Consider the following 13,662-nt stretch of genomic DNA (forward strand, 5'->3'; position numbering starts at 1 on the left):
CCCAACTCCTCTCCCAGACTCTCAGCTCAACCCCTGAACCCATCTGGCTCTGCAGACACTGGGGGTGGGAAGCAGTGTGAGCTAATCTTTAACAAAATGATCAGTCCAGCTATAACACACGTCTCTTCCCTCTTCCCCATGTACCCCCTGCTCTTCAGGGGCCTTCACTCAGGATCCTCACTACCCACTCCACCCAGTCCCCAAGCTCCCCCCACACGGCCACATGGCCCAGTGCCCTTACACTGGACCTTCCCTGCCTGCCTCAATAAGCCCCTGCCTTCCGGAGTTGTGCTATTCTGGGAAAGTGGAGCCTCGCTTGGAGGAAGGATGGCAGGCCCTGGGTGGAGACACATCTCTGCCCTGGGAACATTATAATTTCCTCCATGTCACACCCTGTTGACAGTTCTGGTGGGAAATTAATAGAATTGAAGCAAGCAAACAAACAAAGCAATCACATTTTGCTGCTAATATTCTTAATTTGTTCAGGGTTCTTAGAAACTTTGGGTTCTTGCTGGCTCAGTCTTCCCTGCATGGTGAGAGGACTGGCCCATCCAGAATCCTCCTGTTCCCTTAGGCCTTCAGCCCCCAGGCAGGAATGGCTTCAGTTGGGGTCCATCCAGATGCCAGTCACCTGGCCTCAGAACTCTCCCCGCCCACTGTTCTCCAAGGTCTGCTTATGGCACCAGCCCCTTCCCCGGCCCCCAGGAGACCAGCACACAGCTGGTAATCCAAGCAGCCAGCAAGCCCAGGACCCATCCAGGTTGTGTATCCTTCCGGAACACTCTAACACCCCAGTGCTCAGACTGATGCTGGGCCTGGGCCTGCCCAGGGACCCTGACTCTGGTCTCCATCTGGCCCAGCCCTCTTGCACAGCCCCATAGGCATCTCCCACCGTCAAGCCTTGGGCCTAGGGTGTTTGGTCATGGGAGAAAACAAGACTAGGTAGGTCAGAGCCAAGGAGCCAGGCCCCGCCACATCAGCCATGATGCCAGGCCTCACCTGCCTTTCCAGGTGAAGTGGCAGGCACTCCGGGACTGTCTGATCAAGCATTCCATCGTCATCCGAGGGGAGTTTGTCACCAGGCCCCTGAACATCACCCAGGCTGCAGACCGGAGGGACGCCTTTGTCAAGGTACAGAGCTGTGGGAGAAGGGGCCCCCGTGTCTGTGTGTTGAACAAGGCTCCTTGCCCTGCTGGTAGAGAACAGGAAAGAGTGGCAATGGCTGGGCTGGTCCTGACTGCCAGTCACCTGCCAGGTGACTGTGGGCTTTCTAGCCTCTTTGGGCTTCAGGTTCTTGCCTATAAGTAGAGATAACACCCCTCAGCAGGTCCAGGATATCCAGTGTGGGTGCAGCCTTTGCCGGTGAACTTAGAGATAAGAGCCAGCCTTCCTCTTATGCTTCAAAGCCTGTGGGCTTTCCCCCATGTCTCCTCAGGGCATTTACGGGCACCTCTTCCTGTGGATTGTCAAGAAAATCAATGCTGCAATTTTCACTCCACCTGCCCAGGACCCCAAAAATGTGCGAAGGGCCATCGGCCTCCTGGACATATTTGGTTTTGAAAATTTCCAGAATAATAGGTATGAAGTTCTCAGTTCGCCTGCTTTCAGAGAATGGGAGATCGGCTTGGGTCCTGTCTAGCTGAGCAAGCTGGAGGGTAACCCTTCCTCCCCCATGGGACTGCTCTGCAGGCCCGGATGTGTCTGCAGTGAGATGGTCTGTGTGCCTCCCCCTGACTCCCCCTGCACATCTAGAGAAGGTCACATAGCTAAAGGCCTCCCCAAGAGTCGGGCTGCAGCCCAGCATCTGTCACCCCTCTTGAGCCATCTGCTCTCCTAATGAACTGAAGTGAATTATCACGTGAGGCAGGGGTGAACATGGAAATTGCTAGCCCTGATCCAACTGCTTCGTTGGTGGGATACCCTACTAGTAACGGGGAAAGGAAGGTAGGAGATTTGTGACCATCCCTGACTTTTGAGTTTGGCAAGGGTCAGGCAAGGCAGGACACCTCTGGCCCTGTGTCCCAGTGTCCCAGCAGCCCAGACTGGAGGCCCACGAGCTGGAGGCAAGAGGCAGGTCAGAAAAGCGATGCCTAGCTGGGACTGTGATGAGGACCGGGGAAGGGGGCAACAGGGCGCTGAAGGGAGTCAGGCAGCGGAGTCAAATAAGGACAAGTGATGCCCTGGGGCGCTGTTGAGTGGCAGGAGGATGTCCGAGGAGGAAAATTAGGACAAGCAAGCAGGAGCATGCTGGGATTGCTGCCTCCCGGACCAGCGGGGCGGGCAGGGCACAGGCCTGCTCAGTGCGCTGGGGGGATGGGCAGGGCTGGCTAAGCCCAGGGCAATGGCAGCTCTCAGGCACAGGAAAGTCAGGTGTGATTCAGATAATCGGTTTTTGTCCCTAGGAGCGACAGCTGAGCCGACCAAGCACCTTGGCTGCCTTAGAGGTGGTTGTGGGGGATCCGGTCATTTATGCAGGGGCCCCTCCCTGAGGGAGCCCTGAGCTGGTCTGTGACAGGGCACCAGTCCCTTCCTGTAGGTGGCCACTGAGTGCTCTCCAGGCTGCATGCTGGGAGTGGGGCACACGGTGGACCTGTCCCCTCACCTCCCGGGTTAACAGACGTTGAACAACCAGTCTCAGGAATGGTGAGGTTTTGCATAAGTGGGCAACCCATCCGGAGGAAGAAAGGCCCAAGGGATGAACACAATGAGCTGGGTAATGAGGAAGGAGAGGAGGGAGGCAGCAAACATGTGACCACTCAGGCCGGGGAGAAGTGGGTGCCTTCACAGCACCGCAGGAAGGAGCCCGCAGCGACCCAGGCCACTCTCAGAGACGCAGCAAGGCTTTGCACTGTTCTATGTGCACTGTTCACTGTGGGGATCTGAAAAGAGGGGATTGGAAGCAGGGGGACAGCGGGGCTGCTGGCCAGAGAGCCTGCCACATAGTGTGTGAGATGGGGATGTGGGGAGAGCCCGCAGGAGGCCGCGGCTGTGCTCTGGATGGTGAGTGAGGGGCCTGGGCCCCGGCTGCAGTGTGGGAACAAAGCAGAGCAGGGTGCTGTGTTGGAGTGAGGGGGCCCGACTCTGGCAGACAGTTGGAACTGGGAAGGGAGGAGACAGAGGTGTCAGGTGTGACTCCTTGGTTTGTGAGTCCGGGGGGGGGGGGGGGGGGGGCGGGGGGAGTGTGGGGGGGTGATGATTGGAGGCGCCGACCTGAGATGGGAAGCGGGGAGGAAGAATAGCTGGAGGCCGGAGCGGGAGTAAGGATTCTTGCTGATGCAGAGGAGCCCGGCCCTCGGCCCTCAATACTGGGGCCTTGTGCCCCTCGGGGTCGGGCTGCTACGGGTCACGTGGTCCCCCAAGGCTCGGCTCTTGACCAAGGTCTCTAGGTCTGTTTGCCAGGGGCTGGAGCGGGTGATGGTGGCGGAGACGAGAGAAGGGGGAGGGTAGAGACTGCGTGTACGTGTGTATGGGGATGAGCACCCGCAGGCTACGCGGAAGGCTGGGTGCAAGCGGCCGGCAGCTCCGCAGGTCCTGCCGGCGACGACAGGGACAGGCTGACCGGGCCCCTCCTGCGGGGGCGGCGCTCCCTCCACAGCTTCGAGCAGCTCTGCATCAATTTTGCCAATGAGCACCTGCAGCAGTTCTTTGTGCATCATGTGTTCACCGTGGAGCAGGAGGAGTACCTCTCGGAGGGCATCGCCTGGGACTACATCCAGTACAGTGACAATCGCCCCACCCTGGACCTGCTGGCCCTCAAGCCCATGAGCATCATCTCCCTCCTGGACGAAGAGAGCCACTTCCCGCAGGTGTGTCCCTGAGCCCACCCACCCTCGGGTGGAGAGCCCCACTCACAGGTCTCACCCTTGAGGTGGGGAAACTCTCCTGGGTCCCCTGGGTTGCGGAAACCTCTGTCAGGCATTAGCAGACCAGCCCCAACCCGGGCAACCTCCTCTCCTGCGAGTTTCACCTCCTACAGGAAGGCCTCCTGACTCCAGCCTCGCTCCCACTCCCCAGCAGCATGACATCGCAGTCACTGTTTATTCACATCCAAGAACTCACCCTAAGAGGGGCTTCCTAAGCACTCGTGGGCCTAGAGCTGCAGAGGGTACAAGAGATGGAAATGCTTGCCTTCTCGCCCTCAAGGTGCTCTGCCTGTCCTAGGAAAGTCCCTAGACTTTCAAAGCAATCTGAGTCCAGAGAAGGGTGAAGCCAGGGCCAGGTACCTGGACAACGGTAGGGAAGGGTGGAGCCGGAGAGCCAGCCGTGGAGGTCAGCAGACCCGGTCTCTGCTCCCAGCTCAGCCCTCATTTATAGAGACTAGTCACCAACCCCTGAGTGGCAGTTTCCCGTCTGTTAGAAGGGTCCTCAGTCATTCTGAGCTGAGCTGCTCTGCCCCTGTGAGGAAGCCCCGAAGCCCTGTGGCTGTGCCAGCTGACCTCCCGTGCATGGCTGGACTCTGGGACGTCAGCCCACAGGGCGTGTGCCTTCTTCCAGGGGACAGATACCACCATGCTGCAAAAACTGAACAGTGTCCATGCCAACAACAAGGCTTACCTGCAGCCCAAGAATATCCACGACGCCAGATTTGGCATTGCGCACTTTGCCGGTGAGGTGTACTACCAGACAGAAGGTAGGCGCAGCTCCTGTCCACTTCCCTTCCCTTCCAGATCTGGACCATTCCAGGGGGGCTGTGGGAAGGAGGCTGAGAGGACAAGGTCATTTTGCAGAGCTGGCAATGGGACAAAGGGAATGGAATGGACATGGTTTGTTGGCACCACTCATACTGGATGAGGGCCACCTAATAGGCTCATGTTAACTTAATCACCTCTGTAAAGGCCCCATCTCTACATATGGTCACATTCTGAGGTCCTGGGGTTAGGGCTGCAATGTGTGGATGGGGGCTAGGGGCAGACGATGCAACTCAGCCCATAACACCGCCCCTCCTTAATTTATGGATTCTCAGTCTTCAGGCTGGAGGTGGCCCTGGTCCTAGCAGGACCTTCCAGAACCCCAGAGCAGGGCTGGTAGAGGGGCTGGGGGCTCCAGGCCCTCAGGTCTGCCTTAGCAACCACAGACATGCTTGGTTCCTAAACCTCTTCTGTCAGGGGCGCCTGGGCAGCTCAGCTGGTTAAGTGTCTGACTTCAGCTCAGGTCATGATCTCACTGTTCATGAGTTCGAGCCCCCCATTGGGCTCTGTGCTGACAGCTCAGAGCCTGGAGCCTGCTTTGGATTCTGTGTCTCCCTCTCTCTGCTCCTCCCCCACTCATGCTCTGTCTCTCAAAAATAAATAAACATTAAAAAAACAAATCTAAACCTCTTCTGTCAGAGTGCACACACAGGTTCATGCACACTCTGCCTAAAGGCACACATTCACCCCCAAGACCTGTGCAATTTAAACTCCTAATGAGGAGGGAAATGTGCCCTCAGGACCTCCTAATCAGTAAGCCATGCCCCATCCTTGGAGCCAGTAAGACACAGCAGTCTGAATTCCTTTCCCTCTTCCATTTTGGGCTCTCAGGAAGAGCAGGGGCTTGGAAGCAGCCAGACTGGCCAGCTGGGGCAGGTGGACACACAGATCCTCCCGGCGCTGTGTCAGGGCTCTGGGGCGAGGGCAGGAGAGGCCCCTGCAGACTGCAAGCTCCCTGGATGTTACCAGGCTGCCAGATTTTCAGGACTTATCGGTGGGGGCAGGAGGCTTCTTCACAATCTCCTTCTCCTGCTTTCCTTTTCTAGCTCCTTTATATGAATAAGTAGCTGCCTGAATTAGATTTGCCCAAGGTCACCCGGAACTTCAGTGGGCCAGAGCCCCGAGGGGAGCCCTCAGACATTTCACTGCAGGGAAATCTAGACTGTACCCTGAAGGGACATATGGTCCCCGGTGGCTGCTGGTCAGCTCCAGAGTACACCTGGCAGTTACAGTGACGGCGAGGGCTGGGGGTGTTGAGGGAACGGGATCACCAATCACTCCTGTCCCACTCCTGTGGTGCACCCAGCAGAGGGGGCGGGGTGGTGAAGGAAAGGGAAAGTCCTCGACCCACCCTTGAACTGAGCAGTAGAGCCCATGAGAAAGGTCACACAGAGGCCAGGGGAGCCCTGAGGAGGGCCCTGGGGAGCCTCCTGGAATAGACCATGCTTGAGCCGGTCTTGAAGCATGAGCCAGAGCTGGCGTGGGTGCCTGAGGAATGAAGAGTGTCCAGGAGTGGCCAGCGGGGGCTGGAGGTGTGGGAGGGCTGGGGCCTCTGAGGGTAACTCTGTGCCAGTGGGGTACAGGGCCACAGGGGCCCCGGGGGACGAGGAAGGAGGAGACGAGGAAGGCATGCTGTGGTGACAGGACAGCAGAGGAAGTATTTGGGCAGGCAGCACTGGGCAGGACAGTCTGGGCCACGAGCCAGGAAGGGTGGGACAGCGGGCAGAGTGGTGGGCTGTGATCAGAGGGATGGTTCGGGCAGAAGGACTGGCAGTGGATTCGACAGGAGTTGTGGAGGGGATGGCGGGTGTGGGGGTCAGAGGGTTTAGAGGTGGGTGTGACACACTGGGCAGAGATGAGTGCAGGCCTGGGTACAGGGGGGCCCTGCTGGCCAGACAGGGAGGTCAAGGGAGGGATGGAGAGGGCGGCTTCGGCAGGGACTCCTTCAGGCCTCCTGGTGTGACCAGAGTCCCCACACTGCTGTCCTCCCCTTCCCCTGTGGGTCTGTGGTGATGGCTGAACTGGGCTGGCGAGTGGGCTCTGCTTCCCCCACAGGCTTCCTGGAAAAGAATCGAGACGTGCTGAGCACAGATATCCTCACCCTGGTCTATTCCTCCGAGAACAAGTTCCTGAAGGAGATATTCAAGCTGGAGTCGGCGGGGACCAAGATGGGCCATGGGACCATCATCCGGGCAAAGGCAGGGAGCCAGCTCTTCAAGGTGGTCTCCCGCAGGTGGCCCTGCCAGTGCCTCCTGGGTCTCTCAGCCCTTAGGGCCTCAGGGGTCAGACAGGCACACACAGGGAAGACCTATCACCTGGGTGTCAGTTGCTCAGTCAGGGCCCAGAAGTGAGCGAAAATCAGGAGTGAGGGGTTGCTGTGTGGGCAGTGGTAAGGGGACAGGTTCACATTGACAGGCCTGCTTCTGAGTGTGTGGTGGTCTGGTGGAGGCACATCTGCTGGTGTTAATATTATGTTTCTAGATTGGTCTCTATGTATATGTTGGGTATGTGCATGGTGTATGTATTGTGTGGTGTGTGTGCATGCCATATGCGTTTTGTGTGGTGTCTCTGGGGCGTATGTGTGGTGGGTGTGGTGTGTGTGGTTATTTGGTATATGTGCGTGTGGTGTGGGGTGTGTGGAGTGCGTTTTGTGTGATGTATGTGGGGTGCGGTGTGTGTATGGTATGTATGTGGTGTGTGTGTGTGGTGTGGGGTGTGTGGTGTGGCAGGGGCAGCACTACGGGCCACCAGCCAGGGAGGTGGGCAACAGGGAGCCCTCAGTGCTCCCCAGGGCAGCCTAGGATATCCTGGCAGGGTGAGGGTCTGCCTACCCACTCCCTGCCACATCTCCACCCCTCAAGAGTGACTGTTCCAGAAAAGGCCCATGAATCGTCTAATGAGGAACTCCCCCACCAAGGGGCAGGGAGATGGGCCCAGGAGTGGCTCGGGAACTTGGGGTGTAGGCAGAGGAACCTGCCCCCTGTGCCTTGCATTCCGTTCTGGCCACACTGAGGTGCCCTTGACCTCTCATCATATCATGCCCCACCCTACCCTCTGTAGGCGGCCTCTCCTGAGACCTCAGAGCCCAGGAAGGCACCAAGGAGCCCTGAGGTGGTGCAGGACTTGCCCACATCCGGAACCAGCTGGGACCAGCCCATACCTTCTGCATCACTGAGTTAGGCTACACTCTCCACAGCAAGGCCAGAGTATAGGCTTGTCCCGGCCACCGTGGGGCCCCTGGAGCATGTCAGGAGGACATGGGGGGGAATGCACATTATTTCACCAACCTGGACAACAGGAAAATGCTGCCCATTGTTCCTGTAAGGTGCCAGTGGTGGCTTTCTTGTCTCAAAAGTGTTGCCACGTGTCTCCAATTGCTGCCATTTGGCAGTACCTGCCTTCGTTCAGTTGCATTTGACTCGGAGAGGGTTTGATCAGGGAGCATTGCACAAAAGATCAGGCATTGCACAAAACACACACTAGGGCTTGTTTTCTCCTGCATCCATAGTTTCAATACATTTGTTTTAAAACTATATACCTTTACTACAATGCTTACAATGTGCAGTATAAAACATGTTTTAAAAACAAAACCGACACAAGAACTGAAAATGTGGAAGGGTGAGGTAAAAAGGGAGTGTTGTCAGGTCTCACATGGTTTCTCACGCTGGTGCATGATCCTGTACACCCCACGTGGGGGACCCCACCTCTAGGCAGGACGCCTGGCCCTGTCTTGCTCACCAGAACCTATGGTGGGCCAGTAAGGGAGGGGCTGAGTGAACACAGCCCTGCCTATCTGTGGGATGTTGGCAGGAGCCCTCCTCTGGGTCAGCTGTGCCCCAGGCCGAGCCCCCCAGCGCCCCGCTTGTACCTGTGCTTCTGCTTGCAGTCTGCAGACTCTGGCAAGCAGCCCTCCACCCTGGCAGGCCAGTTCAAGAAGTCCCTAGACCAGCTGATGAAAATCCTGACCAGCTGCCAGCCCTACTTCATCCGCTGCATCAAACCCAACGAGTACAAGAAGCCACTGGTAATGAGGGGGGGCTGGGGGCACACACGAGGAGGGAGGGAGCACCCACTGGATGAGTCTAATGGCATCTAGAGTCATGTCACTCCTTTACCAGGGCCTGGCTAGCATTAGAGCTGTCTGTCCCCATTTTACAGATGGGGACACTGAGGCAAGGTGACCAGTCTAGGCCATTCTAAGGTCAGTGACTGGCAGGGCTTTGGATAACCAGACCTCTGCTGTCTCTGGCCTGCCATTCACCAGCTGTTTGCACTTGGCTGGTGCTCTGCTTCTCTGAGCCCGTTTTCTCTCCTGTAAAGTCAGAATCCTGCCAACCTATGGGGGCAGCAAGGCCTATACATGATGTTTTTGGCACATCTGCGTGTGTAAACCTGGCTCAGAAAGGCAGCAACCCATACTAGGATGTTAGAGGCTGGCTAGCTGTCACCAAGACCTGAGGCCAAGCAGCTCTTTGGAGGGTGGCTTTATATGCATATGTGCTGGGTAGGAGCCTGCCACCCAAAAGATCCTGGATCTGTAGGCTTGGGAATCACACCCAGAGGCTCAAATACAGGACTCCCCAAAACTGGGAAATAACATCTAAAAGGAGATGAAATGACTCAAAAAAATCTTATAAGGGGAAAAAATTAATATTACATTAAATGCAGCATATTTTTGGAATAGAACAAAATTATATGAAATTGGGACTGGCCCAGGAAATCCAGAAGGTATCCCCCTTATAGGCACAACACCTGTATGTTGGGTAATAACTGTGCTCTCAGAGGCCCTCTGCCCTCATCCCCCACCCCACTTCCAGCACTGAGGAACAGGTGGGCGGGGCCTGGGGCTGATGCTTCTGTCTCTCCAGCAGCCCCAGCTGGGACATGGCTCAGAGACAGTGGCTGCTATGTGGGTGTAGGGGGAGGCCAGGCTGAGGGGCCAGGCAGGCTCAAGGTGAACCTTGCTCAGTGTGGCCCTGAGCCTCAGGCACCTCAACTTTAAATTGGAGCTAAGTACCCCAATATGTAGAGCAGTTATAAATATTAAATGAGAAACATGGAGCCCACTGGAAATGCTCAATAAATGGGAGCCAATTAGTTGCCCAAGACTAACTGCCATGTGGCCCTGGACCCCACGAGCAGTTGGCTCTGTGGCCCTCAGCCTTTCCAGGTGGGTAACAGCCTGCTGGTGGGCTTGCCAGATTCGAGGGTGTGCCCTTAGTCCCCAGACACTCCTGGCTGGGAAGTTGAGGGGGGCTCTCTTGCGGCTAAGCCATGCAGAGTCTGGAGCCATGGCTGAAGACCCCATTCCCCTGCTCAAAGCATCGTGTTCAAATTCCTCTCTATCAGCCATGCCCATCTCTGGGGAAGAGAAACTAAGCTGGCTACAATGCTTTCTGACTCTAGGTAGGAAATGTGTTTCTTCATTCCATTAGAGTGTGGGAGGTGGGACAGCGCCCACCCCAGCACAGGCAAGGCTGCAAGGAAACTTCTTTGAGAGCATTGTTATGGGGCATTTAAAAACATTTTACACATGACATATGCAAATAACTTTTATATTCATAGTACTTTGCATATGCTGAGAATGAGGGAAGTATTAGTGTTCTTGTGGAAGTCACAGTTTGTATATTACCGACTTCCATCTGCTTGGAAATACTCTCGGGACCGAATTTTCAGCGACTTGGGTCCAAATTCCTCTCTGGAAAATAGGAGTCTGCAGGTTAAAGCATACACTGCGATTCAGGCAAGCATCGTGGGGTTCTCTCCTATCTGGGGACAGCCGGGTGGTTGGGAGGGCCGCCCTGGCAGGTGCACCGAGCACATGCAGCGGTTCAGAAAGCGGGCCTCTGACCTGTGCGCCCGCAGCTGTTCGACCGGGAGCTGTGCATCCGGCAGCTGCGCTACTCGGGCATGATGCAGACGGTGTACATCCGCAAGTCGGGCTTCCCCATCCGGTACACGTTTGACGCGTTCTCCCAGAGGTTTCGTGTGTTGCTGCCCAGCGCCGTGAGATTCCAGGTGCTCGCCCCGCCCCCCCCCCCCGCCCCCTGCCTGCTCATGCTGGCCCTGACAGGCGTAAGTGACCTCAGGGGTGCCCCAACCCCCAGGTTCAAGGGGGTCCTCTAGCTGCCCTCCCGATGCTGAGGGCCCCTTCCTGGACCCCCTTCCTTCTCATCTCCTCCAGCCCCATCTCTCACTCCCTGGGTGCCCTGGGAGAGAGGGAGGGGTTGGCTCCCACCGTGTCACACTCCCTGGATGAGGCTAGTGGCCGAAATGTTGGTACTAGGAGCTGTCTGCCATTTAAAGCAAACACTGGCGAGATCATGCCCTGGTGGGGTTGCTGTTTGGAGCAAGATGTCCTTCCCATCCTTTCTCAAACACTCAGCTGCCTACACTTGGAGCTGTCCAAGTGCTCAACAGCCACGCTGAGGCCCCAGGCATGGTGGCCTCGAGGCTCCTGGGTCTGGGCTCTCCCCTGGCCCCACTTTTGTTCAGAAGTGCCTTGAGCCTGTGTCCTGGCCAAGCAACACTGACACCCAGGGGAGGAGGAAGACTCGAGTCCCAGAAAGCCTTTGTGGAGGGAGCCTCAGCTTCCCACCTGGGGGCCTGCTCCAACGCCACCAAGCCACTCCTGTTTTCTCCTCGGCAGCTTCGAGACAAGGCTCGCCAGATGACCCTGCGCATTGCCGAAACGTGGCTGGGGACAGACAAAGAATGGAAAGTGGGAAAGACCAAAATTTTCCTGAAGGTGAGCCCCTGAACACGCTGGTCTTCAGCCTCCTGGAGCGTGAGGGGCTGGTCTCATGCCCACCAGGTGGCATCTGCTCACCCACCCAGAGCCAGTGCCGTGGGAGCTTGCTCTGGGCATGGCCCCCACCCTGAGGCACCCCTGTTGTAGAAAGCCATGCTGGGGGGCGGGGGGGGGGGGGAAGAGAGGCAAGGGACCATGAGGAGAGCTCAGCCCCGCCTGCAGAAGTCCAGGAGGCTTCTCAGAGCAGGGCATCAAAGGCAAGACCTCAGGAGAAGGGGGAGCTGCCCCAGGCCACCAGGCAGAAGCAAGCAGGAGCTCAGGGTAGGCTCCCACAGTCCCTTAGATAGGCCTCCTCCTCCATGTGGGGAGCCACAGTCTAAAGAGTCAGACCTGGGGAAGCTCCACCTCTTTAGAGCCCTGGAGAGCCAGCACTTCCGTGGAAGGAGCCAGTGTGCTGGCCCCCCTCCCCCTAGAAGAGCTTGTCCTTGAGCAGGCCTGTGCAAGCAGCACCTCCCATCTCCATCCCCTACAACTTCCAGCGAGGCCCGAGGTCACACGGAGGCAGCTTGTGGCTGACACCCACAGCCTTTGGGCCCTCCAGGACTGCACGTTGGGTCCAAGAACCACGGAGGAGAGATCCTTGTAAACTGTGGGTGGGTGAGCAAAGAGAGAAAGAGGAGGGAGGAGAGAAGATCAGTGCCTGGACACATGCTCTGCCAGCCCGCCCAAGCGCCACCCCATCCCCCCGCCCCTTCCAAAGTCCTCCACTCCCTCCACTTTCCCCATAGAGCCTGCCCACCTGTCTTCATCTGTCCCCAGAGGGACCTCCCGACCCTGATCCTCTGGTTAGTCTGTCTGTTCCTCTGTCCATGCATTAGCCAGGCTTGTGCTGGGGCTCTGGGACTTAGACAACCGGGAAGACACAGACGGGCTTCAGATTCCACTGGGGAGGTGAGGCCAGGGAGGATAGACATTGGGCAAGTCCCAGGTTGCTGTCCCAGAAGCTGGGACAGACGGCGAGGGCCACAGGGGTGTAGTCAGTGTAGGCAGGTGGTGGAGGAGGGGAGGAGGAGAGTGCCCACCCCTCCCTGGCTGCTCCTTGAGGCCACCGTCAGGGGTCTAGTGTATTTCTGTGTTCCCAGTGCCCACCCAGGCACATGAAGAGACTCCATGCTTGCTGATGCAAGACTGATGGAGGCAGGAGAGGCCACCAAGCCCCTGCCTCTCCTTACCACTCACCAAAAGGCCAAGCTTCTTTCTGTTCCACAAAGATGGTCTTTGCCCTGCAGGGACTAGGATGGCAAGCCCAAGGAAACAGGGATCCAGTTGAAGCACAAAAGCAGGCCAGGGACGGTCGCAGCTCAGGGGTGAATAAGGCTCATCGACCCACTTCGAGTCCTACTCGAAGGCTGAGGAAACATGTTTATATTGAAACAAGTATGAGCCTGTAATACAAGTTGCGTGACATTTCACATGAATTTGGGGAAATAAAACACAACTTTGGGGAAACTTTTTGACCCCTTCTTGGGTTCTCCAGAGCAGAAATGAAATTTGCCAGATTGAATTCACAAGAGAAAAGAGCTAAAATGGGAAGTTCTTGGATGGGGGACTGGAGGGCTGATGTGAGCTACATCAGGATCAATTTGAGGGCCCCTTCCCCTTGCTTGCCCTCCAGGGAGCACATATGGGAAAAGTCTGGGAGACCCTTTGGGAGACAGAGCCCTGGCCCCAGGTGGGGTGTGGAGATGAGTGGGAGCAGCTACATGCTGGGGTCTCTTGTGTCGCAGGATAAACAGGACACTCTGCTGGAGTTACAGAGGAGTGAGATGCTGAACAAGGCAGCCGTCAGCATCCAGAAAGTCCTGCGAGGCTACAAATACAGGTGCTGGCCCTGCCCAAGCCCTCCCCAGCCCACACACCCACATCTTTTCATGGGCTTATCTGCCACGAGTATGTATATCCTCTTTGGTGAACCATCTGTGTGTGCTATTTGCCGGGTTTCTAATTTAATTCTCTGTTGAATTTTGGGAATTATTTATATATACTAGATACTAGTCCTTTGCTGGATGCATGGTTTGCAAAGATCTTCTCCCAGTCCAGCATTTTTCATGAAGTCCTCTTAAGAGGGTCCTTGCAGAGCAAAATTTTTAGTTGTTTTTTTCTAAATTTCTTTAATGTTTATTTTATTTTTGAGAGAGAGACAGAGTGTGAACAGGGGAGGGG

The 13,662-nt window shown here is 56.6% G+C and overlaps 1 protein-coding gene across 1 annotated transcript in view; it reads left to right on the forward strand.

Moving 5' to 3' along the window:
- MYO7B (myosin VIIB) overlaps positions 1 to 13,662 on the forward strand; it is a 90,297-nt gene that overhangs the window by 35,527 nt on the left and 41,108 nt on the right. Inside the window, exons 11-19 of the mRNA XM_019469461.2 lie at positions 1,012 to 1,131; positions 1,436 to 1,578; positions 3,596 to 3,806; positions 4,495 to 4,630; positions 6,744 to 6,907; positions 8,575 to 8,712; positions 10,554 to 10,706; positions 11,338 to 11,436; positions 13,227 to 13,321. Coding sequence (XP_019325006.1) covers positions 1,012 to 1,131; positions 1,436 to 1,578; positions 3,596 to 3,806; positions 4,495 to 4,630; positions 6,744 to 6,907; positions 8,575 to 8,712; positions 10,554 to 10,706; positions 11,338 to 11,436; positions 13,227 to 13,321 — 1,259 coding nt within the window. The remainder of the gene's footprint in view (positions 1 to 1,011; positions 1,132 to 1,435; positions 1,579 to 3,595; positions 3,807 to 4,494; positions 4,631 to 6,743; positions 6,908 to 8,574; positions 8,713 to 10,553; positions 10,707 to 11,337; positions 11,437 to 13,226; positions 13,322 to 13,662) is intronic.

This window comes from Panthera pardus, unplaced genomic scaffold, assembly GCF_024362965.1.
Source record: "Panthera pardus isolate Hobbes unplaced genomic scaffold, ASM2436296v1 HiC_scaffold_10, whole genome shotgun sequence".
NCBI lineage: Eukaryota > Metazoa > Chordata > Mammalia > Carnivora > Felidae > Panthera > Panthera pardus.